At 46.0% G+C, this 26,205-nt stretch overlaps 3 protein-coding genes across 4 annotated transcripts in view; 1 reads left to right on the forward strand and 2 right to left on the reverse strand.

Annotated features, from left to right (window-relative positions):
- The window catches only part of LOC119455266 (FAST kinase domain-containing protein 1, mitochondrial), a 38,190-nt gene extending 16,557 nt beyond the window's left edge, over nt 1-21,633 (forward strand). Inside the window, exons 5-8 of the mRNA XM_037716669.2 lie at nt 2,854-2,967; nt 4,522-4,639; nt 19,442-19,556; nt 21,295-21,633. Coding sequence (XP_037572597.1) covers nt 2,854-2,967; nt 4,522-4,639; nt 19,442-19,556; nt 21,295-21,384 — 437 coding nt within the window. The 3' untranslated portion in view covers nt 21,385-21,633. The remainder of the gene's footprint in view (nt 1-2,853; nt 2,968-4,521; nt 4,640-19,441; nt 19,557-21,294) is intronic.
- Nucleotides 21,401-26,205, reverse strand: part of LOC119455269 (cysteine dioxygenase type 1) — a 289,109-nt gene continuing 284,304 nt past the window's right edge. Inside the window, exon 6 of one of the 2 annotated variants that reach the window (XM_049668673.1) lies at nt 21,401-21,676. The gene's annotated coding sequence lies outside the window, so the exon portion shown is untranslated. The remainder of the gene's footprint in view (nt 21,677-26,205) is intronic. The other variant, XM_037716672.2, reaches the window with a different exon arrangement.
- Nucleotides 21,401-26,205, reverse strand: part of LOC119455267 (cysteine dioxygenase type 1) — a 106,939-nt gene continuing 102,134 nt past the window's right edge. Inside the window, exon 5 of the mRNA XM_037716670.2 lies at nt 21,401-21,812. Within this exon, the coding sequence (XP_037572598.1) occupies nt 21,771-21,812 (42 nt within the window). The 3' untranslated portion in view covers nt 21,401-21,770. The remainder of the gene's footprint in view (nt 21,813-26,205) is intronic.

Genomic DNA, 26,205 nt, shown 5'->3' on the forward strand with positions numbered 1-26,205 from the left:
GAACGATGTTGGGCAAGTGATTTCAGCGACATGGTGGGGAAGGGCATTCCAGTCTGATGCTGTGCGAGAAAAAAAAGACGAAAAATTAGTTGTATGAGAGCGTAGCTGTAAGACTTGTAATGGGTGCCTAGTTCATAGGGAATTGCGTGCAGGTGGTGGGATATATGGCTCGTGAATTAGGGAACTGTAAAAGAACTTATGAAAGAGGCAGAGGCTGGCTACAGCCCCTTGCACGCCGCGCGGTGACGTGCAAGGGGCTGTAGATCAGATTTTGTTCTTATGGATGATACGCTTACGTCATATGAGTAGGATGAATGGATGTATCTGACGACGCAGTTTTGAAAGGACTCGAGTGTGTTAGCAAGATACACTTGATATGGGTTCCAGATGGGTGACGCGTATTCAACTTTCGGTCTGATTAGGGATTTGAAAGCTAGGAGTCAAATCATTTTATCGAGAAAAGAAAAAAATACATATCATCCCGAAAAACGTATGACATAGAATCGTATCAACGAGGTTCCACTGTATATATATTCGTTAGGGCAGTTTCTTTTTTTTTTTCTGGGATGTTGTAATTGGGAGTGTGGGTTATACACCTTGGCGGGTTATACGCGGAAAAATAGTACTGCTAATATGATGACATAACTCCTAAAATAATGTTTATTATGCAGAGTATAATATAAGTCTCGGCCACAAGATGAACTGCTAAACGGCAAGACAAATGGCAGTCTAAACCTTCAATTGCCACACACAAAACTTCAGTGAACTCGGCCTTGCAACAGCAGCCAGTTTGGTCTCACCAAAACTGTAGAATGTGGGTTCAGCTGAAATGGCTGTAACAAGAAAGCAAATATGTTCTTCTTATTAAAGTACGTGATTAAACCAATCCTTGTTAAAAAGCACTAACCAGTATTTTTGTAGCTCTCTCTGCCGTGGTTAATCTTTTAAGATATGAAAATGTAAATATGTGCATCATTGAAAAAAGTAAATTTTCAGAAAGCTTATAAAGATGGGAGGGTCATGGTAGGCTTGGTACTACTAAAAGGAGTCACGTACTGGAAAAGTTTGAGAAACACTGCTGTAGACGCTTTGTATGTATGACGCTTGTCCTGCTTGGACCTGTGCAAGGTCTGCAGTATTGTATAACTAAAAATAAATAAAAAATATTCCAGTATACCGATCTGCCTGCGCTTCAGAAAAGCACACGATGCATTTGGCAACAATTTTAGCAATTGCAGAAATTGGTTAGTAGTTTCTGGCTATAAATACTTGGGGGCGGTTATTACAGCTGATCTTCGATGAAAGAGTCACATCACGTATACTAAGAAGAAGGCCATGAGGCAACTAGGTTCTTGTGGAGAACGCTTAACAAAGCTTCAAGGGAAGTAAAACTACTGGTATACAAAACTTAAAAAATGCCTATACTTGAATATGTGGCGGACTACTGACCGGTGCCAACATTTATAGTTATTGTAATGCTGTATTGAAGTAGTCTGTCAGTCACCTCAAGCTACATGAAGCAAAAAAAAAAAAATTAAGGTTTGAATCTGCTCATTTTGCCACTGTTTCTTAATTTGACCTTTTGGATAATTCGACCTAAACTTATGGTCTTGTAAGGGTCGAATTAGCGGTAGCCGACTGTATTATTCAAAATGAAGTTATACACATAAAAAGATGGCACTTAGCAAGTATGGTGGTTGGAAAACCTTCTGAGAATATTTTATTTTAATACTAAAGTTGGTTTCAAATTGCTGGACCTGGCGTGATCGAGATTACTGTGATGTCATGACACAGAAAAATCTGCTGACGTTTTGTAGCAATTAGGCTAGCTACGATGACGTTGCTCATAAAAGAAAATTAATAACAAGAGTGCTGCATACATTTATTCTGGCTGCGTTTGCACATACTGAATTTAGTTTCAAAATGCTGGGCCTGGCGTGATCGAGATTACTGTGACATCATGACACAGCAAAATCTGCTAATGTTTTGTATCAATTAGGCCAGCTACAATGACGTTGCTCATAAAAGGAAATCAGCAACAAGAGCGCTGCATGCGTTTATTCCGGCTGCATTTACATGTGGCAACTGTAGCATTTGCATGAATGGAACAAGCCAGGATATCATGACATCACGATGCAGCCACCTCCTAGGTACACAAGCCGAAACTGGTTCCTAGGTTGTGTTCCAATACTCGCCATAGACGGCATAGTAGACGGCTAAGCAAGCAGTGGTCAGCTTAAGTCTCATTGCAGTTCTGGCAAAGTAATTAGAGTAGACAGCGTCACGAGGACAGCATTGAAGTAAAAAATGATGCAATCTACTTTGCTGTCCATACAAGATGGCAGCTGAGCAGAAGGATTAAAAACTGGACTGGAAGGTCCTCGGTGCACAAGAAAACGCAGTCATGTTTCCTATGCACCTAATGTAAGTGATGTGTTTTTCATAGGCTCACACAAGCGAAGAGTTAAAATACAGAGATAATGTGGGCTTTTTCGTGTCACCGCAAGGTGGCATCACGTCGAATAGACGTCTTTCAGACAATTCCAGATGCCTTTCATTACTTCGGCTCAAAGCTGTCTTCTTGGCTGTCTACTATGTAGACTGTCTTCGATGCCGGCCAGAATTGGAGCAGACCCATAAAAACAAGTGTTATGGTAAAATATTTGCAGCAAACTGACTCTCGCCAGTATATTGTCTAGGACTTTAGGATGTAGAGGGCTTGTACCTTCATTGGCTGCAAAAGAAAAAAAAATGGAAGGTTGGAAATGTCACGTGATAAAATATACCCCATCGGTGGGCTGTGTGGAATGAGCTGTGTTTGAAGCAATGCCGTCTGTGCTGCTTCAATTGCAGCTCGAAGACATTTCACTACCCTGCAAGGAGACGTTCAAGACAACCTGACGCACGTCCTAGGCGGAAGCCAGTTTGTGCAGTGCCATGTATTTGCACCCTACAGCTACCACCTTCGTGAGTTCTTCCTTGTTCTTTCTTTTTTAATCATCATCATCAGCCTATATTTATGTCCACTGCAGGACGAAGGCCTCTCCCTGCGATCTCCAATTACCCCTGTCTTGCGCTAGCGTATTCCAACTTGCGCCTGCGAATTTCCTAACCTCATCATCCCACCTGACTTTCTGCCGTCCTCGACTGCGCTTCCCTTCTCTTGGTATCCATTCTGTAACCCTAATGGTCCACCGGTTATCCATCCTACGCATTACATGGCCTGCCCAGCTCCATTTCTTCCGCTTAATGTCAACTAGAATATCGTCTACCCCCGTTTGTTCTCTGATCCACACCGCTCTCTTCCTGTCTCTTAACGTTACTCCTAAGATTTTTCGTTCCATTGCTCTTTGTGCGGTCCTTAACTTGTTCTCGAGCTTCTTTGTTAACCTCCAAGTTTCTGCCCCGTATGTTAGCACCGGTAGAATGCAATGATTGTGCAATATTTGCTTCATAACAAACCATTTTGCCTTCCAGTGCCTTTGACCAAAATCCTGCCTTGCCTTTCGCATCACTCACTGAGGGATCAGTAGTGATGTCAAGTCAACATTACCCATGAATGTGTACGAAGGTCGGTGACACCCTCTACACTGCAATTTGACTTGTAGTGTCTGGTTTCCGGGAAAGCTCATGGACGCTCCGCGGTAGTCTAGTGGCTGTGGCATTCTCTTGCTGAACTCGAGGTTGTGGGTTTTCAATCCTGGCCACGTTTTGATGAGGGTGAAATGCAATATAATGCTCGTGTACTTAGATTTAGGTGCACTTAAAGGACTCAATCTGAATTCCACATTACGGCGCGCTTCATAATCAGGTCGTGGTTTTAGCACGTAGATCGTGGTTTTAGCACAAAAATAGGTGTGGCTACATGGGCAGTAGGAACATGAGAGTGTGTAAACGGGAGGGCGAAGGAGACGGAGGGCCAGACGCAATTTGATGTATTTTCTTGAAGTTCACAGAGGAGGAGGAGGGTCGTGGAGACAGAGGAAGTGGGGTATTCAGGAGCACTAGGCCAGCTGATTTGTGTAGGATTTGTCTCCTCTTTGCTGGAGTTTTTCTTTGTGTTGCCCAGTTTCATACATGCCGTCCCTGTAAACTTGTCACACAGTAACAGCAAGTTCCAAGAGCGTGGTAAGTTCCGCGAATGCACAGTCATGGCAGCCAGTATGAATAATGGTGGCGGTAGGATGGTAATGCTATGCTAAAGTACTCTAATAACCCCAGGCGGTTAAAATTTAACCAGACCTCACATCTGAAGAGAGCTCATAAAGCTACATTTATCTGCAAATTAATGCACCATAACACAAAATAAAGATTTTAAAACATTTTTTGTCAGTGACTCAATGGGGCTATGTGGTGTAGTGCCATTTATAGTGACTAGCCCATTCTAATGACTAGCCCAATTTAGTGACTAGCTGAACCTTCACCCCTCTAAACCCAGTGGGCCTCGTGAATATGTAAGTGGTGAGCAGTGTTTGGCATGAGGTCATGAATCTTACTAAATTGATCGCTTGTCTTTTCCAGAGCTGTGTTGTGAGCTGGACGCTTCAAAGGCACCTGTCCCACTCAACAGCAGCAGCGGGGAACACCGCAAGGTGCCGCATAGCCAAGCTCCAGCAGCCTCACGTACAGCTCACAAAAGGTACGTAGGCTCAACAGAGTTCTTACACGTTTACTGATATAACATTGTTGACTTGGCTTTTATTTTTTTGCTTTAAATGAAGACCTAAGCTTTCAAAACCATTGAAAAAATACTGGTAAGTGTCACAGTATTCTGAATAATTTATTACAATATTACTTGTTTCTACGAACCAATTCATGGTTTCTTTACCAAGCAGGTAGATGCGTCACGAGGTCACGATACACTGGTTGGCTCCGTTCCTACGATTCCTGCAGCTGCCACAAGCAAGCGCAGCCAGCAGAAAGGTTCAGAGTCTACGTCAGCACCAATGCACCTAAGACTGACAACATCTAGATTAACCTGTCGATCAAAAGCATCTACTGCCTGCTTGAGATAAAATACATCCGATAATTTTGAGGCAGTGGGCTTGGAACATTTTAGCACATTCTAGCCAGAATCTTTATTTTCTTTTGAAAGGCAGATACGGCAGTTTATTTCGCTCGCTTTTAGTTCGTTATAATCATTTTCAGCTCCTAAGAAGAAGCTTTAGCTCAGGCCCTACTCTGATGCCGTCTATTCAAACACCACATGTAGAAAAAGAAGTTAAATAAACACGGCCAGCCAGTGTAGGCAAAGAAAAAGAAAGAAGACGTTTTGGAATACGCAGGTGCTACGAAATGGCTCTCGTCTGAGTTTTTTCTTACCCGTTGCCGTGTAAGCATCCATACCGTACATGTAAAATACAGAAATGCTTTTCTGGGATAATGCTTTTCATGGACTGATTTTAATGATATTTGTTGCATTAGAGAGACACTAGTGACTATAGGAAACAGAATTTCGATTCATGACCTGAATGTTTTGCAAAAATTGCCATAAATTGGTTAGCTTGAAGAAACAGAAACATGAAGTTTACAAATATGTAGCGCTGCATGCAAAACAGATATTGCAGTTCTGTAAACTGCATCTGTTAGAGCATCCAAACTGGACAAATTTGGTATAACAATTTGCAGCTTACGTGGATTAGTTGCAGTGTTTACAAGGGCTTTGCAAAAGACTTATTCCAAATTATTGATATATTTCACAGGGGTGTGCAATATATAAACTTTGTTCGCTTGAGATGTATTATTCAATGCAGATTACAGAATCTTTAAATCGTTGATCAATTTCTGTGTTATAGATTGTTTCTCAAAAGTGTGACGCAAGGTACATTGGGGAGTAGAAACTAGGCTTCCTGACATGAAGGACTCGGGAGCATCTGGTGTGGTGACGTTGCCTAGAAAGTGGCGGATCCCTCGTATTATGTGGGAATTGGCTATAAGCTAAGTTTTCATTGATGTTTACTCCAATGTCTTCACTTCTCGTTCTCCACTTGAACATAGCTCAGCGCTTCTCACTCAGCACATACTTTGGTCCCATTTTGTTCACCTAAATTCTTTTCACACACTCGGCTGCTTTTGATGGCAACTTCTTCACTTCTCTGTAGCCTAGTACTTCTTCAGTTTTCTCACTTTTATGTAGTTCAACAATTCTTGCTCAGTGCGCACTCTGGTCCCATTTTGTTCACTGAACATCTTTCTCCATACTCTGTTGCTTCTGTTGCAGACTTGTTCACTTCTCCATAACCGAATTCTTAAATTTCTTCTTGCCTCTTGTTTTGCTTGTCTATTTGGACCCAGTGGCACGTACCTATTATCGGGGATTGGCCAAGAATGTGCACATAACCAGTGGCACCAGTACTCTGATAATACTTTATAACCAGTGGAACGTACTCAGTGTCCCAAGTTGTCCAATCTGCCAAGAATATTGGTGGGTTCATGTACTACGCTATCTTCTCACATGCCTGGTGCTGTAGGTCATACGACCTAGTTTCAAAGATGCGGAACTGTTGAAATTGTGAAACGAACGGCAGAACGAAATGTTTTGCTTTTGGACAAACAGGCTGCTGGTGGCACTCCTCATCACAGCAGAGTTGTGACAGCGAGTGCTTGCAGTCAATGAGTGACAGCTGTTCATGTTTTTTTTTGGGCACGTGACAACACGACGCACTTGCTTATTTAGTAAGCGAATGTTGACTGCAAATTGTACAGCCCATAAAAACTACAAACATTACTTCATGTGATTGCATAATAATCTGCTATCGCTATCAGTGCTTCAATGTTCACAGGCAAAACTGAGCCTTTTTTTATTAGTGACTACCACATGTAGCCGACAGACGATGGAGCCAGGAAAAGCATAAGGCAAGGCAACTGTTCTTTTAACTGAAATGTAGAAATATAATAAGAAAAGATGGAAATTAAAATTGACAAAAAAAAACTTGCCACCAGTGGGAGCCAAACACATTACACGTGCACTGTGTGACAGCGCCTCTGCTAGTGAGGAGAGTAGCTTTTGTCAGGAATTACTGTGCCCATATTTTTCCTACAGGCTTTCAATGTCTTGTCGTTCTATTGTTCTTGACAAAAAGACTGCCGAGTTAATTGCAGGTTCCCAAATTTAATGGTCATTGGCATCGGTCGATGTCCCTGGGTTTTTTAGTCGGCCAGAAGTGAGCTAGGAGTTCCACACCCATTATTGAAGCCCACCTTGCTGTCGGTGCATCATTAGTCGCTAACTTCCGATTCGCTGACGCCTCCCAAGTTGTGTTGTGTGCGGCTTCTACTCTGCCAACAAATGCGTTCTTGTACTTTGCGCCTGTGCCGGCTGTCGGTGTTGTCGCGCGCACTGTATCTTGAAAGCGATCTCCACACGGCTTTGACCTTTGTATGCGCTGTGCTTACGCCGCTCAGTTTCCGTTGAAGCGATAGACCGCACGAACCTTCGCTTGCTGCGGCGGCCGCGCTTCCCCACGCGCGGCCGCCGCAGTGAGCGAAGAGACAGGAAGAGCAACAAAAGCGCCACCGCTTCAAACTCCTCGCGCCCAGTCGCGGCTTCCGCGCTGTCCAGCGCTGGGTCCGCGCCTCCGCACCAAAAGAGAAAGGGAAAACACACGTGACTGCGCGCTGTTCTCTTTCGCGGCCGTCGGTGGGGTGCCGTTTTTTCGTATCAACCGACGCGGGTCGAAAATCGATTCGTAACAACCGTTCTCTAGCACGTTGCAAAGTAATAGGGCTCGGCCGGGACCGCAGAAAAATTCGTATCATCCGGAAATTCGTATTAGCCGTGATCGTATCATCGAGATTCCACTGTACTATTGTGCTGAGGAGCAAGGGTGACTGGCCAGAGCCATAAGTTTGATGTGCAGATGTTGCCCGACACCGTAGGGAGGTGAAGTCGTATACTCGACTGTCACTTTTCCTGAGAAATATGGCAAGTGAATCTCTATTTCTGCCATCGACCAACAAAATGGTGGCTGTAAGGGCTACATCTGGAACCAGTGAATGGAGCGCAACCAGCATGTTGCTTCCAGTATCCCTCTAGACAGAGACAGTGTGGCAGAACATTTCTCCCTGTAACACCAGCAACTGATGTGCAGCCATTGCGCTGCATGTTCTTAAAGTACTGCCAATGTTTTTCTCTTGTTTTTAGTCATTGGCAGATTCAGATGTGTCTGATTTATCTTCTGGTGGCACGATACAGGACGTCGTCGTCTTCGAATCGCCAGTTCAGAAATGGCTTCACATTATGCCCCGCATGCTTTACAACAATACAGGAGAAATAAAGTAAAACCTTCTTCACTAGAAAGTTTTAAAGACCGGGGAAATTTTCGAAATAAACGGAGTTTTGAGATTAGCGAATTCACTATAATATAAGCCCCTGACCTCGCATAGACCACATAGAGCCTTTCAAAATATAGGTGCCCGTGGCTGCAAAATTTTTTGCAAGATCTCATTATACTGGGAGCGGTATTTTCGGTAGATCACTTTTGCAAGATATTGTGCAACTCGGCAACCAGCACATTGGGCGTCTACGGGCAACAGCGATCCTTGTGCAGTGCCAAGCAAACGCTGTTGCAAGTAGACAACGACATGTCCAAAGCCTAATTATGCAAAATATTGCGAAAGTGCTCGTATCTCAAAAAATAATCGACCTGCAATACCAACTCAGCGTGGCGGTTTTGTTGATATACGGAGCTAGGTGCAAAAGTATTCCAAGATAAGAGGTGAAAAACACATGGAGTTGGCACCGATCCAGGAAAAAACCCTCGTTAACTGAAACTCTTATATTGTCACGAAGTTAGCAATCGAGGCCTTGGCAAAACGGTGTTATTATTATTTTTTTTAAATCTAGGATAACACTCGGGGAGCGCGCATTCCAGTACACACTTCATCGTTCTCGTTGCAGCGGCCGGCGGCCGCAGGTGCCAGCCTATCTCGCATAGTTTCTCCCCTTTCAAAAGCGACCGTCCCGGTCGGCTGGATAAAATAAAGCGCATAAGGTGGTAGGACAACTCTAATGGCAAATGTGGTCACAAAAATTAAGGATAACCACAACACTACATAGGACGGCGAAGGGTTTGAAAGGTGCACTTCACTCGCGGGTGTAGTACGGCTTCATCCGTACTACGTGTACAACTTCGGGGCGGGGACGTCGTCGGCTCAAGCGAGGATCAACGCTTTGGGGCAGGATCTCGTAATTCACATCACTAAGCCAGCGCACAACCTCGTATGGTCCGAAGTATTGTCACAATAGTTTCTCGGAGAGCCCACGGTGACGGACAGGTGTCCACACCCACGCGTTGTCGCCGGGGTTGTACTGGACATTCTGTCGGCTCTGGTTGTAACGACAGGCGTCGGTACTCCGCTGGCTGCGGATGCGGTTCCGAGCAAGCTGGCAAGCTTCCTCTGCTTTCTGGATAAAGTCATCAGCGCCCTCACTTGTCGTGGTGCCGTCCTCTACTGGAAGCATGGCGTCTAAAGGTGTCGTGACGCAACGTCCGTAGACAAGTTCAAATGGGGTGAGCTGGGTGGTCTCCTGCAGAGCTATATTATAGGCAAATGTCACGTATGGCAAAATTTCGTCCCATGTCTTGTGCTCTACATAAACATACATCGAGAGCATATCGGCCAGTGTTCTGTTAAGGCGCTCTGTCAATCTGTTAGTTTGGGGGTGATAAGCCGTGGTTTTCCGATGGTTGCTGTGCTATTGAATCAGCAGTAAATGCTGCACCGCAATCAGTAATGAGGACAGCGGGTGCACCATGGCGCAGTACAATGTTGAGGACAAAAAACTTGGTGACTTCAGCAGTGGTTGCCCGGGGCACAGCTTTGGTCTCAGCGTAACGGGTTAGGTAGTCGGTTGCGATGATTATTCATTTTTTTTCCGAAGATGACGTAGGGAACGGACCTAGGAGATCCATGCCCACTTGTTGGAACGGCGCTGGAGGTGGGTCCAGAGGTTGGAGCAGACCGGCAGGCTTGACGGGTGGTACTTTACGCCTCTGGCAGTCACGACAGGTTTTTACATAGTGCTGAACAGACGAAAATAGCCGTGGCCAGTAGTATCACTGGCGTATGCACGCTAGTGTTCTGGTGAAGCCTAAATGTCTGGCACAGGGGTCGTCGTGACATGCCTGCAGAACTTCTTGGCGCAATGCCGTATGGACGACGAGAAGGAACGTTTCCTGACTGTTTTCAAAGTTTTTCTTGTAAAGTACATTGCTCCGCAGGCAGTACGATGTCAGTCCTCGTGACAGCGGGCGTGGGACAACAACGTCAGCTCCTTGAAGATACTGGATAAGAGCAAGCAGGTCTGTGTCTGCACGTTGTAGGTCAGCCATCCGCACTGTGTCAATGACACCAAGAAATGGTAAATCTTGCTCCAAATCTGATGATGTCAGTGGAATTGGAGCACGTGACAGGCAGTCAGCGTCGCTGTGCTTTCGTCAAGATCGGTAGACGACAGTTATGTCGCATTTCTGTGGGCGGAGACTCCAACGAGCGAGGCGGCCTGATAGATCCTTGAGATTGGCAAGCCAACAAAGTGAATGGTGGTCGCTGACCGCTCGAAATGGCCGGCCAGGTAGGGTCGAAACTTACTGATGGCCCAAACGACTGCTAAACACTCCTTTCCAGTGGTTGAGTGGTGGTCGCTGACCGCTCGAAATGGCCGGCCAGGTAGGGTCGAAACTTACTGATGGCCCAAACGACTGCTAAACACTCCTTTCCAGTGGTTGAGTAGTTAGCCTCTGCCTTTGTGAGACTACGGCTCGCGTAAGCGATTACACGTTCCGTACCGTCTTGCCACTGAACAAGAACGAGACCAATGTTGCTGGTGTTTGTGTGGATTTCACTTTCAGCATCATCATCAAAATGCGCGAGCACCGGAGCTATTTGCAGTCGTTTGCATAATTCTGTGAAAGCCTGTTCTTGTTCTTCCGTCCACAGAAAGGGCAAATCGTAGCGTATTAATCTCGTCAAATGCTCAGTGATTTTTGAGAAACCTTCAACGAAACTACGGTAGTAGGCGCAGAGTCCTAAAAACCTCTGAGCAGCCTTCTTATCTGTAGGACGAGGAAACTCAGCAACGGCAGCCAACTTCTCAGGATCTGGCCGAACGCCCTGGGTGCTGACCACGTGTCCCAGAAACCTGAGTTCCTGAAAACGAAAGTGGCATTTTTCAGGCTTGATGGTGTGGTTTGCCTTCCGGATAGCATCAAGAACGCTCTTCAGCCGTGCCAGGTGTTCATCGAACGTGCTTGAAAACACGACGACGACGTCCAGGTAGACGAGGCACGTCTGCCACTTCAGTTCAGCGAGTACAGTGTCCATCATTCGCTGGAATCATGGCGGGAGCGGACCACAGGCCGAATGGGAGGACTTTAATTTCGTATAGCCCGTCAGGTGTCACGAATGCAGTTTTCTTGCGGTCGCACTCTTCGACTTCGATCTGCGAGTACCCTGACTTAAGATCTAACGAGGTAAAGAACTGGGCATGACGTAGATGGTCCAAGGCATCGTCAATCCTTGGCAGGGGGTAAACATCGCGCTTGGTGACTTTGTTAAGCTGTCTGTAGTCAACACAGAAGCGTAGTGTATTGTCCTTCTTTTTTACCAGAACGACGGGGGACGCCCACGGGCTTGTCGAAGGCTGAATCACGTCATTGCTCAGCATTTCTTTAACCTGGCGTTTAATCGCCTCTCTTTCCATTGGCGACACACGATATGGATGCTGACGAACTGGGCGCGCCGATTCCTCTGTGAAAATACGGTGTTTCGAAACAGAGGTGCGCTGAACTTTAGATTCTGTAGAGAAGCAGCTAGAGAATCCGTTCACGAGGCCTAATAGTCGTTGCTTCTGTTGTTCCGACAAACCGGCGTTAATGTGAATGCGGCTGCTAAGCGTGATAGCATCTGTCACGTCTGGTGAAGTCACCTCTAAAGTGCCGACGTCGGAGAAGTCCGCACTTTCGTTGAGGAAGGCGAGAGCCGTGTCTTGAGGGACGTGCTGAAACTCGTTGCTAAAGTTCGTCAAAAGAACTAATGAATGTTTGCTCTGCAACTGAACAAGGCCTCGAGCTATGCAGATGTACCGTTCGAGCAGCAACGGAATGTTTGCCTCGGCAATGCCCTCATTGTTGTAGAACGCGTCGCAGGTTACAAGGGCTAATACGCTACTCCTCGGCGGTAACGTGACATTGTCGTCGACGATGCGCAAGGCGTTGTCATGACTGTCGTACTTGTTGCTTCCTATGGCATGCGCCGTCGAAAACGTTACCCGTGACTCTTGCAAATTAATGATGGCTCCATTAGCCTGCAGGAAGTCTATTCCAAGGATCAACTCTCTCGAACAACTCGGCAGGATAATGAAATCTCCGATGTACATAAAGCCACGAATATTCACTCGTGCTGTACACCTGCCCATGGGATTTAAAGGTGTCCTCCGGCAGTACGGACCTGCGACCCAGTCCGCTGCGTGCAAACTTTTTTCAGTTTAGCCGCAAGTTCTCGGCTCATAACAGAGGTGTCCGTGCCAGTGTCGACTAAAGCTGTGACTTCTTTGTCGTCTATGCTGACCGGTATATCTGATGTTACGACGTGCTTTGGATCACCTGAGTGCGTTTGAACGCCGGTCTTGTCGTTGCCGTCGTCGCTTGTGTCGTAATGGAGGATATTCGGTACACTCGGCGTCAGCGGCCTCACCTTCGGAGGTCTCTGAACTCAGTTTTCCCGGTTTTGCAGGGCTGGGTGAACGGCGCCTAAGGGCGTCTCGACGGAAGGCAGGACTTGGCAACCGGTATCGTGACGGAGCTGGTGACGAAGAGCGAGGCTCGTGCCTTGGCTGTTCGAAGAAATTGGGACGACTTGCCAGAAAGCTCTCGATCTCCACCGGACGCTCACCAGGTCGTGGACGCGGCGCATTCGGAGAGAACCCATGGAGACCCACGCATCAGTAGGAATACGTCCTGTACATATGCCGCAATGAAAACAGAGCGGACTGTGGTCAGGAGCGCGGCAGACATCACTCTTTCTTGACCTGGACTCGTTGATAAACGGCATACTATTACGATTGCTGAACCCGACTTCTGTCTGTTCCGTAGTGCGCACGACGTTTGAGGTATTATACAGCGACGGACGTCGTATGGCTTCCGCATAAGTCATCCTAACTTGCTCCTGCGGCTGTGGTGCGCTGAAGCGTTCAGGAACTTGGATGGCTTGCCTGATCTCGGCTCACACCATCTCTGCCACAGAAAGTCGCGCGACCGGGGGCTCGACCGCCTGCATTGTTTAGAGCTCTTCTCTTATGACCGCTCTTATTAATTCTCTCAGGTCGCTGACGGCGCTTCTTAGTGTCACGTTAGAGACGCCACTCGAAATTGCAGTCACGTTTCGATTGTACTGCCTGGTGCACTGTTGTAGTGCCCTTTCCATTGCAGCGGATTCAGTGAGAAAAGCCGCAAGCATTGTCGGTGGGTTGCGGATAAGGCCGGCAAAGATTTCCTGCTTTACGCCTCCATTAGGTGTCAAATTTTTTTGTCTTCGCGCATTGAAGCGTCTGCACGTCTGAAGAGCCAAGCCATATTTTCAATATACGTAGTGACGCTCTCATTAGGGGCTTGAATTCTTGCCTGCATCGCCAACTCCGCTCTCTCCTTTCTGTCGGCGCTGGTGTGGGCGGCAACTAACTGCCGGCGAAATTCGTCCTACGATGTCAGTGTCGCCTCGTGGTTTTCGAACCACGTCTCGGAATCCCCGAGAGCGAAGTACATATTACTCAGCTTGCGCTCTTGGGACCAATCGTTGAATTCGGCGACCCTTTCGAAGTGGTCAAGCCAGTCTTCGAGGTCTTCAAGCGCACCTCCGTGGAACACATTGGGTGTTTGCGGCTGATGCAAAAGGATCTGCGTCGGTGCGGCAAGCGCAGCAATAGATGGTTGATGCATCGTCCTGGTAGGATCAGGTAGCAGACCATGCTGTGGCTGGAGCCCCTGAAGACAACGGCTGGTACGGACGTGTACCGGGGTGAGCTCTGTCGGACTACACACTGGCGACGAGTCAGTAGTACGCTGTGTCTCGGGCGATAGTATCATTTACCCAGCAACTCCACCAGAAAATGTCATGAAGTTAGCAATTGAGGCCTTGGCAAACCGGTGTTATTTTTTTTTAAATCTATGCTGACACTCGGGGAGCGTGCTTTCCAGTACACACTTCGTCGTTCTCGTTGCAGCGGCCGGCGGCCGCAGGTGCCAGCCTATCTTGCAACATATTTCGAAACATTGGTTAACAACGGTTAACTATATGAGAGTTCCTAGGATCTCATGCCGCAATCAGGTGCTCTGTATCCAGGTCGATCACAAACAAAACACCTGGGTTGAGACTTGGGGGAAGTGTATTCCCTTCCCATCTTGGTTTTTGTAACTGATGTTTTATGACTTCTGGAAAAAAAAAGAGTGCAGCTTGCACTGGTGGTGCAAGGCTGGAGCAAACTGCGGAGCTTGTGATCGACCAAGCTACAGCCAGGGTCGCTATCCAAACGATGCTGGATACTCAAACGCAGACTCTCGCGTTCTCGAAACTCGGGATCTTCGACTCGACGACACCTCTTCTCGGCTGCAGCTTCGGCATGGTATTCCGGATCCGCTCGCCGCCGACACGCAGATTCTCGCTTGGCCGCATGATGCGCTTCAAGACGCAGCCTGGCGAAGAGTTGACATGTCTAGGTGAAGCGAGGCACATGTGGTTGCTAGGCAATGCGAAGTGACGTCATGGCTAGACGGAGCAGGTGCGCGGTCGTAGCAGCTCGGCGCGGCGGTGCAGAGCGGTGGCGAAGCGAGGCGCAGCTGTACCAAGTGGTTGCTAGTCAACGCGCGGTGACGCCATCGCCAGGCACAGTTTCTGGTCTACGCTATACGGACCAACCTCCGGCTTGAACAGCTCCGCTATTAAAACTAGAAGTTTCGTTCCTGTTGCACCTCTAAGAAGAGATCTGCGGTCTCTGCCACATCTTCAAAGGTCATACAGTTCTTCCCCTGTAGGAAGAGCACCAGCTGACTGTGACAATTATTCAAAAGCTGCTCAGTCATAATAAAGTTGCACATGGATGCAAAGACCTTTTCCTTTAACATGATAGTGTTAACGGTCCCATGTCGCACAAAATCCGGCGTCGGTGTCGGCATGGGCGCACTGGCGTCATTGGCAGAGACAATCATCCCGAACTACCCCGACCGTACAGGCCCTTCGCGTGGCGCAAGGCACTAGTAAACAAAATTGAATTTCTCAAAGTAAAATCCGTTAGAAAAATCGTAAAGTACGACTTAACCACAACCTACATACATGATAGTGTCGGATTGTAATTTGAATATAAGAGAAAACATAATTCAGTTACGAGGACACTCAAACACAAACCCCTTTTCTAGCATTTCTACCATACCAACAGCGGCACGCCCGGGTAGGTAGGATTCAGGGATCTTCGAATGCTATCACATTCCACTTTTAAGGCCCCTAAACCACCCAGAGGTCTAAATTTAGTTGTGGTGTTGCAGTTGTGCGTGAGTCTACAACGAACACGTAGCCGCGAGAATTTTTCGAAATGGTGCCATAATAGCGGAGTTACACGCGTTTGATGATCGAAAAACGGCCCTCGCTCATTTCGCTCTTTCCTTCGCTACTCTCCTCGTCCGCTGGTCTCTCCTCCTCGCCGAGTGCTGCTCCAAATGTCACGTGACATACGTCATCGCCAACGCGCTTTTCAAAACACCTCCCACTTCCGGTTAAGGCACGTCCACGACGGCGAACTGGCCTCCCGTGCCCTAGAACGTCTGCCGCGCGAGAGGTGTCCAAAGTAGACGGTAGTTCGGCCGGCGCGCCGCCCGCGGCACGATCAACGGGCCAATGGACGACTGCGAAGCTGCGCGCCTCTGCCACCGGCGACGAAAACATCGGCTGCAGCTTCTGTTCCAAGCAAAATAATTTTTCCTGGATAAAGTGATGCGTAAATTGTACATTTTATGAAGAACGATATCCACTGTCAAACGTTAAACATGAACTCGAGAGCTCCGATACTTGTCGAGCTCAGCTGCAGCCGTGCACGGCTACCGACGGGAGACAACCGGCTCGGCTGTGCTCACATCGCAGCCGACGGCGCCGCTAATACAAGCGTGTTTTCTTCTTTGGGTACAATTATTGCGAAGAGCGATAACAATGGTAAGAAAATATTGCGGCTTGTGAGCGTCGGTAATTCATTCCTTAGCGCCGTTTTAGCTTTGAAGTGAGCCGGAATAGGCCTAGCGACGATATCGGCGCCGTCGAGCGATCGGCGGAGGTGGCGATGAAGCTACCGCACAAATAGGTCCCAGTGTCATCCTGTCTACGGCAAGGAAATCTCGCCGTTCGCAATGAAAACCGCCGTTGAACGGCGGCCCGCGAATTGTAAACAGCATGCGGCGAGTTACCGTGCTGGTAACGGGGACGTGGACTCGGCGCTTCTCGGCTACCCGCTGTTGCTGCGGTGCTGGCCCGTGTTCATGCGAAGCGTGCTGCTATAGACCCTGTGTTGTGCACTCGTCTAGAAAGGCCAACACTGTCGCACTCTGTTCGCGCAGCTAATCAGATCGCTAAGCACAACTGTGTTGGAACGCGAGCGATTTGGCACTTGCATTGCGGGCTGTAATTGCCGATTCGCAAGGACGCACAAGCGACGACAAGGAAGAGCAGGGAGCGCGCGTACCTGCTAGCAGACAAACCGGAAGTCGTAGGTTCTTGTTCGACCAATGGGCATCGTCCCCGACGTTGACCTCACCAGATTCAGCCTGCTGACATCGTGACGACCGCTGGGGATACTGGAAAGGCCACGAGAGGAGGACGGCGTTTTTTTTTTTTAATTTTGTGACGCATCCGTGGTGCGTAGCGCTGCAGCGTTTGGCATCTTTGATCGTGACGGCATTCTGAACTCGATGCGCATATTTACTCAAAATGTTCAAAAAATATCTGAGGTGGTTTAGGGGCCCTTTAAAGGCAAAGCTTAGGCTTCCTCTAAATTTTTTATTGGACATTTCCAGCCATGGGAAAAAAAATTGCAGCAGTCTTGTAGCATACTGTTTCCTAGTTTTGCCGTCTTGCAGCTTGCTTTTTAGAAAATTATGATGGCAGCCTTCGGCCCTAAAAAGAAACCTCTGGAGCATGGCTAGTTTTCTCTTATTGGACTCTTTCTCATGGACTCTCTTCTGGTGACAGGCGACTGAAGGCCTTCAAGGCTTCTCCACTCGGGAACAGACTAAGCCATTGGCCTACTTTTCCTCATGGCGCTTGCAATGAGTCGCTGCGGGCTCAAACCTCTTTAAATACGCATCCAGCTTGTCATGACTAATTAAACCGGAGTATAAAATTGGGGGTAATTTACAAAGTTCAGCTGACTTTGACTTCTTTCCGGTTGTCGATTGACCACTGTTCGTCCTCTGCTTTGGCCTGTTTAAGTTGCTATTCTTTCTTCCATGTCAAGGTGTTCCTTCATGGCCTCTCGTTCCACAACACGCGTTGCTTTAATGGATTCCCCGAGTGCCCACCATAACTGTGCATCTACCTATGAAAAATTCCGCCCCTTCAAGTCCCATGCATTTTTCCACCGCTATGGGCTCTTGTTAATTCATCTTAAATATACATAATTCCAAAATGGCTTCAACCTGTTGCCACAGACACCAATAAGAAGGGTGCATGGGCTTTTGTTTTGAATTTTCAGGTGTTCTTATACTTGGCGTGTTATATACCTAATATTTTGCAGACATGATCAGCACTGCGTGATGTACACGCCGCACTTTTCCGTTTGCAATGCCTGAGCCTGGTGGAGGCCCTTTAAGGACAGAATAACTATTCGCATAGACTAGAATGCACAGAAATGACATCATTCTGAAAGGTATGCAAGTTAATTCGAGAGTTTTGAAATATAGTAAAGGTGAAAGCCACAAACACTGCTAATGTAGATGGGAGCTGCAAAGATAGTTGAGAAAAGAATGCCTTCAGCACCGCATTCTGGCTGCCACTGCTAGGGCCATCTTTATATTTCCTGAAAGGGCATACAGCGGGCGCTATGAATGCGTGCATTTACGCCACTTTTACCGCACCTAACTGCACCAGCAGGGCCCGAGCTCATGTCGCATTACATAGGTATATTGATATACAGTAGACCTCCGTTAATTAGACTCTGGTTAATTCGATCGTGACCGAAAGTCCTGGCCAGCACCCATGCATTTTTATGGGCCCAGACATTGTTATTTCGAACCTAAAATTGGCCTTCGCTGGTCAATTCAAACGTGACCAGTCAGCACACAAGTCCCCTGTAGTGACCACAATCAACCCCTTTAGTTGCCGCGCCTGTCTAGGCTGAGCTTAGGGGACAGTGAATGCCTTGAACACATGTCATCTCCCGTCGAAAACACTTATTTTCGGCTTGCCCTAGGAATATTATTCAGCAATAACAATAGCTCACAATTTCTCATTACGGTATTTTCTCAATTGTAATGCGCTCGCTTTTTGTTTTTTGTAACAAGAAAATTGGACCATAAACTGCATTTGCGGCGTTTTTTTCTCTATGAAGGTGAGGCTTGACTTTAGGAAACATGCCGCCACTGCTCAACACATATTAAGACACTTGCCTATTTTTCTTCTTGAATAATTGGGTGCGCATTAGATTTATACTTTGTTTAGAAGCTTTAATGTTATCTCTATGTTAGTTTTCTGCTTTCTACACATTGAAAACGAGCATGTGTTTCATTTGGGGGCATGTTAGAATCGGGCAAATACTGCCAAGTAAACCAGCTGCATGTTTAGATTTTTAAAAAAATTTTGTTTAATTCAACCTGCCAGATAATTTGATCGGTTTCGTCAGACCTGTCAGGGTTGAATTAACAGAAGTCGACATACGATATCAAAACAGCATCATTTACCTCCATGCGCATGCCCGAGTGATGGCCCGCAGAGGTTTCAAGCATGGATGCTCCCACCCCCGTATTCTAAAACGTTCCTCTACTGAACACCCTACCTCGACAAGAAAGTGGATGGCAGTGCCACTCCTTGACAGAAGTAGTCACTGCACTTTATTATCATCCACAGCAATTCTTGAGAAGAGTAGCGTTACTATCAGTTGAGTATCTTTATCAGTATTTTTTTTTTGTCTTCATTTCGGGCAACTCGTAGATACGCCTTTTCAGAAGATGGTGTAACATTATTAGACAGTTCAGCAGACTTTGCATTAACGAGGTCCTACCGCATTCTATTCATTTTCAATATATGGAACGTTTCGATGACCATACTTAATGTTATTCTAGATGTAAACGACGAATGATGTTCAGTAAAGTCTAATATTATCTGTCATATCCTTTTTAGCAATGCAATGTCTCGAGTCTAGTCCGCAGTCATCAATGTGCTATCAATTGTATGCACACTACTAATGCAGGATCGCTGTCCTCGTGCTGGGAGAGAAGAGCTTTTGCGACAACTACCCTCAGATTACGGGTTACCAGCAACTTAAAATAAGGCACCTCGAGATCCTCGGTTATCAGCTGGTTCTGGTAAGTGCAATTCTTGCTTTTCAGTAAAAAAATAAAAGGTCTCTTCATTGTCAAATCTTCAGAAGAAGTGATAGAGCTGTAGTGCAACTGTTAACATGACCTGGCCGTATGAAGAACTGTTGATAGTTTTATGCATCTTCAGCATTTAGGTTAACTGCATTGTACAGCTGTCAGTCATTTTCGAGTGTCGCTTTGTTAACCTGCCTTGTTCAGCGCTTTAGAAGCACAACTCTCTTTGACTGTCTGCGCTTGCCTCAGTGCCATATTTTCTTAGACGATGAAACGACTAGTGCTCCAGTGGTCCGTATACCTGGTGCTTCATCATCGAAGAGAAGCTGCTGCGGGGAAACACTCGGCTACAACCCGAAAATTCAGTACAAGTTCCACCCACAAAACTGCACTGCACCTGATTTGTGTGTTTCAGCACTCCTAATACATAGTTACATTGAAAGTTCGCCATTGAACCTCTTCGTTTTCCTTGCTGCCCGTCTCTTAACAATGTTGCGTTAACAAGGTGCGTAAGTTAAAATGTCTTAGTAAATTATGCTTTTGCATTAGCAAAGTGAACTGCTGTGAAAGCAGGCTTGTCAAGTAAGAAAAGGTGCAGAAGCGACATTACTAGTAGTATGTCGTTAAAATTGTGTAGTATCGACTATCGCTCTCACGAATTGTAGCTTTCACGAGAGGAATCCAGTCGAACTTGAATACAACGAATTTGAATAAGTCAATTATTCGCGTTCTGCACTGCAAGCGCGCCTGCCCGTGCGGCTGTATCTTGAAAGCCATCTGCGGCAGGGGCAGAGTCCACCCTCCCCGTGTTTTCATGGCTACCATCGTGTTGATGTGAGCGCCGGCATGAAGCTCAATTCGCTCGCTGCTGCTGGGGCGCTGACTCATTTCAGTGTTTTGACGGCGAGTTTCCGTGGTGATCACTGAGATACATTCATGTTTGCTTGTGCGCACGGCACCAAGCTTGTTAATTTAGTGTACCTATGTTTACAAGTTTATACGACTGATAAAACTACTATCCTTACTTCGTATAGCTGTCCACTAGTTTGCTATCACTATCGATGCTTCGCCTTTCAGGCGAAACTGCGACTTTTGGAAAAACACAGATAGACGGGAAATTTTGCATTAATTTCTTTGAGAATTATTGCCAGAATCTCCATTGGAGAAATGCAAAACCCTGTATTCATAATGATATGATCACGTGGTATTCCATATAAAAAAGCTCCATGCCCCATATGGAGCATATGGGGGCATGGAGTTTAAAACTGGACTTTAAAAGAGTTTTAAAAGAGCTTTAGCCAGCAACTTGTGGCACTTCAGTTGTGTCTGTAGTTTGTGCAGTGTTTTAAGACTGAAGAATTGCAGAGTTTCATCCGCCATTTGCCACCCTGTTTGGGGGGCTGCCATATTGTTTCTCAAGTTGTCTTGATGGCAGAGTGCATTGTTGCCGATTGTGTCATGCGTGTAATCAGATTTCTTTGGAGTAGCCTCCTGCCAGTCACAAATGTAACTGTTCTGGCAATAGTGTCTTTTCATGAATAAAAACAATCTCATGCCCTTTGGTGCATTTCACTAAAGAAACATCATCTTTTCACTCATCATTTCACTAAACCTCATCTTTTCAAATTAATGAACGTGTACCTACTTTCTTTTCTAGAGAAGGGGGATCATGTCGTGTATTTTTGTGCCGCTGCTTACCTACACAGTGATCCCCATTTGCTGTCGGCAGGTGCCGTTTTACGAGTGGAACTCAATGAAGTTGGCTGAGCCAAGTGCCAAGCAAGACTACCTCCGTGGCAAGATCTTTGGCATCAGCTAGTGAATAGCCACAGAGCTCTGTGAATAGAAATCTATTGTGTAATTTATTTTTGTAAACAACAAATAGTGAAGTATATAAACATAGCACGACTAACATGTACTCCTTCATGAAGTCATTATCTTCTAATAGCATTTTACACCACCAAACATGCTGCAGAGGCACTTTAAAGGTTGCCACAATTCCATCTGCTGGACATACACAAAAAAAGAAGAAAAAAAAACGACCTCTGCACCTCCCACATGCACATAAATCTACATCCCTCCTTGCTTTTATTGAAAAAAAAAAAGACATGCTGCAGAGCAATGGCCCTTCAGTCAGCAGCAACTTGGAAATGCACGAGATGCGTTTGCTCTCTCAAAATGCCTTGGACCAGCCTTGAGGAGTTTTCAGTTGTTTTCGTACTGCTCCGGTTGCGATGGAGTGATCACCTGCGCAAAATTAAAAGAAAGAAAAGGCTTTAGTGCATGCATTTGCTCCAGCATTGAACTACATTAATTTGGTCGATCCGACGATTATGCCCATACTGGATGTTTCAACAGGAACTACATACTGGATGGATACGCAGTATAGGCGATTGGAGGGTTCGTGATTTCGAGTCGCTTGGGAAATTCTTTTGTCGCACGTTAATGTCTATGTCCTTTTAGGCTTATCGGTGTGGTAGATTCATTTAAGAGTATATTATAGGTTTAACATTCAGAAGCAACATGCAGAATAAGACAGACGCAGTAGCAGTACTCTGTTTCAGTAGTTGCATGCAGCACTGTGGAAGCTATAAGCTTCTTCCGCCAATCAGGAGGACGAACACAGGTTCCCTTCCATGCCCTGTCATCGGCTAGCGGCGAGGGTTGCAACGACAGCATCTGTCACTACTGCAAATAAGCAGCGAGATCAGCTGTTGTGATAGCAGAGGTAGAAAATTCGGTCTACATTCGCTCTGACAACAAAACGTCATGTCTTCATGAAATTTTAGAAACAGAGGAGAAGGAGGATTGCAGAGACGGCAGAAGCGGAAGGTTCAGAAGTACCACTCGACCAGCGTGTTGTAAGGGATGGTGGCGCCTTCTCTTGATCCCGCTTGAAACATCCACTTGTACACAGTATGCTCACTGACATTCGCAAGTGCAGCCGTTTTCTTAATTAGGATTTGTGCACATTTATTGCACTCTTTCTGCACTGTACCAAGCTTGTTCAAAACCAATCCTGTTCAAAACTATTCCTATTGTGTAAAAGAGCAGCTTGGAACAATACCACAAGTCTGCAGATGCCATTTTTGGTGAAAGACGAAGCACTACCCAGGAGAAAATCTTCCGCGGTGTTGTGGCTGTGCCAACTACACGTATGAATTTAGCCACTATCAAAGCCAACAATTGTTGGTACTTCTTAAATGCAAATTAATGTCTGTACGGGAGCGTTGCACAAATTTTTTTGTCAGAAATCAATGATGGGACGACATCTCGTCTGGTCAGCATGTATTAGAAAGACAGTTAATGGACCACCTTCAACAAAATAATTTTGGTCGGCATTCCATTAACTGTCTTATATGAATGTTCTTGTTCCTTGCACATTTTTATTCAAACAACTCAACAACTCCATTTTCAGTATCGTAGAGCCTCAATAAAGATTTCATTAAAGAATGAAGCAATATTGCACAATAAACCACTCTGTGACCTGCAGAGAAGCATCCAAGTAAACACCTGCCGACAAAGACCACTTGTCAAGGTCGTGTAGTCATCTAACGGGTCCCGAACTGTGGCACTGCATCTCACTGCGCAAGACTCTGCGCTTGCGGATCATGCAGCCTTGGCTCTGCTGCACTGAAGTACTGAAGCATCGTGTCCTCTTCCCCTCATGCGATGAGGCTGGAAATCGAGCCCGCGACCTCACGATTGGCAGCAAAACGTCACAGGTAATAAGCCACTGCGGCAGCCTACTTTAGACATCCAGAACTTCCAGAAAGGAATAACATTTATGATTTCATCCTTTTGTGTGGTCAATTTCTAAGTATCCCTGACTAGAGGATTCATTAAAAACCGTAACTCTCAATGGGAACAAATAGAACACCTTGAAAACGGAAACAGAAGCGAGCTTTATATCAAATATTAACGGCTAACTTCCTTGCTTTTTTTGATTTAAAAATTAAAAAATATCACCATATCTCCAAGAACGCTTGATTGAATATGTGTTGTAAAAAATGTAATATCAATTCAAATGAGCGTGATTTTTTTGAAAAAGGAATTTTGGATATAATATATATACTTTGATTGTACTCGGCTATTTTAGGACATGCTGTGCTGCTTTTTTTTACAGGCTTGAGATCCAAATTCATGAGTCGCTCTGGTTGAAATTATGATGAGCTTCCAAAAATGACCGCACACGCGAGACATTACGCATCCCGAAAGAATGTTAGTGTCCAATGTAATCGGCTACCTGCATGTTCTTGGAAGCACATAGGTACCCAACGTGCAGTCGACTAAGAAATGAAGTGATTCGTGGTAGCCAGCTTCCCCACACAAGGCCTCTTATGACAGAGAAGCTGGTGCCGACGAGTGTGCCTTCATGGCAAGCTACGCACACAAGCATGGACACGTTGCTTAGGCGCTTCGTGAGTGCCACATATACAAAGCTACCTGTATGCGATATTGAAGGTGCTGACATCACTCATTGTGCAGGCACTGAAAGTAACGTGCAATGGCGGGCTTTGATGCTCAGCTACAGAGCACAAGGTCGAGCATTCGATAGTCAGCCGCGGCAGCCTATGGGAGCAAAGTAATAAAAAAAGCTCATGTACTAAATTTTTGTGCATGCATACCTGCCATGATTTATGATTTTATCGTAAAATGCCCGATTTTTAGTGCACGTTTAGATTGTCGTATAGATATATAAATATTTTCCTAAATTTTTTATTTGCGTATGGTTAATGGCAGAACCAATCTAGAAAACGATAAATAGAGTCGCCGAGTGATTTTGTATGGCCCATTCTTTGAACCCTTCGACTATACGGATCAACCCTCGTAGCAGCGTCACCAACTGATAGAACCAGCGTAAAACGGCAACTGAATCTTCGACAGCTCTTACATGCATATTTCATAAATAAACTTCATAAACATTGTTGCTTGTCTGCGGTGCAAATCGTTGTTGTTGCGACTAAAGAGCAGTGTCCTTGTTCACTGCACCTCTACAGAAGAAAGTCTATGAACGTTAAACAAACACTCAACACACTGAATACCCAAACAATTTTTAGTAGTATTCATTGCCAAATTGTAATGTTAATTTTTTTTTCCCATGGAGTGTTTTCCAAATTCTAAAGTCAGCACGTCTGTGCACAAAAAGGAGGTCTGACTCCCTAAATTAATCCAAAATTCCCCACTCTATATGACGTGTCTCGTAGCCGAAACTCAAGTGTGGGCCCTTTTGTCTTCTTTTGCAAGCCCGGCGGTTTGCGTCCACTAGCTTTGGGGGTGCAAAATCTACAACTTAATTCAACCGAACCTTTTTCTGCATGCCAGCTCATTTATACGGCAGTTTCATTTTGTATAGACGTGCCGGGTCCAGATATTGTAACGATTCTTCATCCAGCTCGCCATTTCCGGACAAGATGAAATATATTGGTAAGAGCCTACTCTCTCTCTTTTTTCTTCATTCACTACCTGCTAATGCTAAATATGTTGTCCACCTGCTACAGGGAAAGAAGTAAGATTGACCAGTGTGCAAGAAGGAACGGCACTCCGCAGTTAGTCTACCACTGGCTGACAAAGTGTGTCAACTCGCCATCTGCACCTGGAAAAAGAATGCAATGGACCCAACTGCCGCGCTTTAGAGCGGGCCATTCTTGTCCAGTGTAGAAAGTACGTTGGCTGTGAGGGCACACAGATAGCGCTGTACGGCAACTGCCTAGGTGCAGGTACTAAATTTCAACGCCGTCTCTGCATTGCTACATGAAGGTAGAATCGGAAGAAAGGTAGTTAAACCACCTTATCACGCAAAGTGCCTTGAGCGGCCAGTTGCGCAGCAATTTTGCGTGTATTCGCAGGCTTCTTTCACGCTCGGAAAAACACAGCAACAGAAAGCTGTGTCGGGAGTTTTCCATGTTGCTCTACAATTTTCTCATTGGCACTTTTCATGTAATCATATTTGGGAGGTTGTTAAATTAATTAAGACTAATTATGTAATTAGGCAAAATACAAGAAATAATCTGAGTATCTCCAAGCAACGGCAAACAACATCACCTTGGTTCTGTCCACCTACGTGGCATTTGCACATTTTTAAATCTTGCTGCATGATATAGCTGGGACATACTGTATATCACCAGCTATAACAACTTGTACAAAATGGCATATTTCTGACCGAATCTCATGGCTGCAAAAAAAAAAAGAAAGAGAGAGAGAAGGGCACGACTATTACACTAACTGATTTGCCATATGACACGAAGTGTCAGGAGGGTAGCGAAGAAGTTATGGTCTGGGATTCTGACATGCAAAACGGGGCCATCTGTGCAGGCACTCAATGGCACACCTGAATCAGGAAGGACACTGCACTGTGCAATGTCATTGCTTTGTAGAGTGGCGGCGCAGCTCGCTCAGCGATGCTGCGCTCAGCGCGGCTTTCCGTCGAAGCATTGCCGCCATCTTGGTATCACCGTAAACACTAGAGATCTGATGTTCTGATAGCCGCAGCGCTGTATTTCCTCACGCAAAAGTAAAACCAACAAAAGCGAGCGCGAAAAGGGAGAACTAGCGTCGCGATTCATTACTGCAGTCACGTGGTGGGCAGAGAGCGCTCCTATTGGCTGATGCAAATTTGAATCACTGGCGCGCTTGTTTC

The sequence above is a fragment of the Dermacentor silvarum genome, chromosome 6 (genome assembly GCF_013339745.2).
Source record: "Dermacentor silvarum isolate Dsil-2018 chromosome 6, BIME_Dsil_1.4, whole genome shotgun sequence".
In the NCBI taxonomy this organism is placed as follows: domain Eukaryota; kingdom Metazoa; phylum Arthropoda; class Arachnida; order Ixodida; family Ixodidae; genus Dermacentor; species Dermacentor silvarum.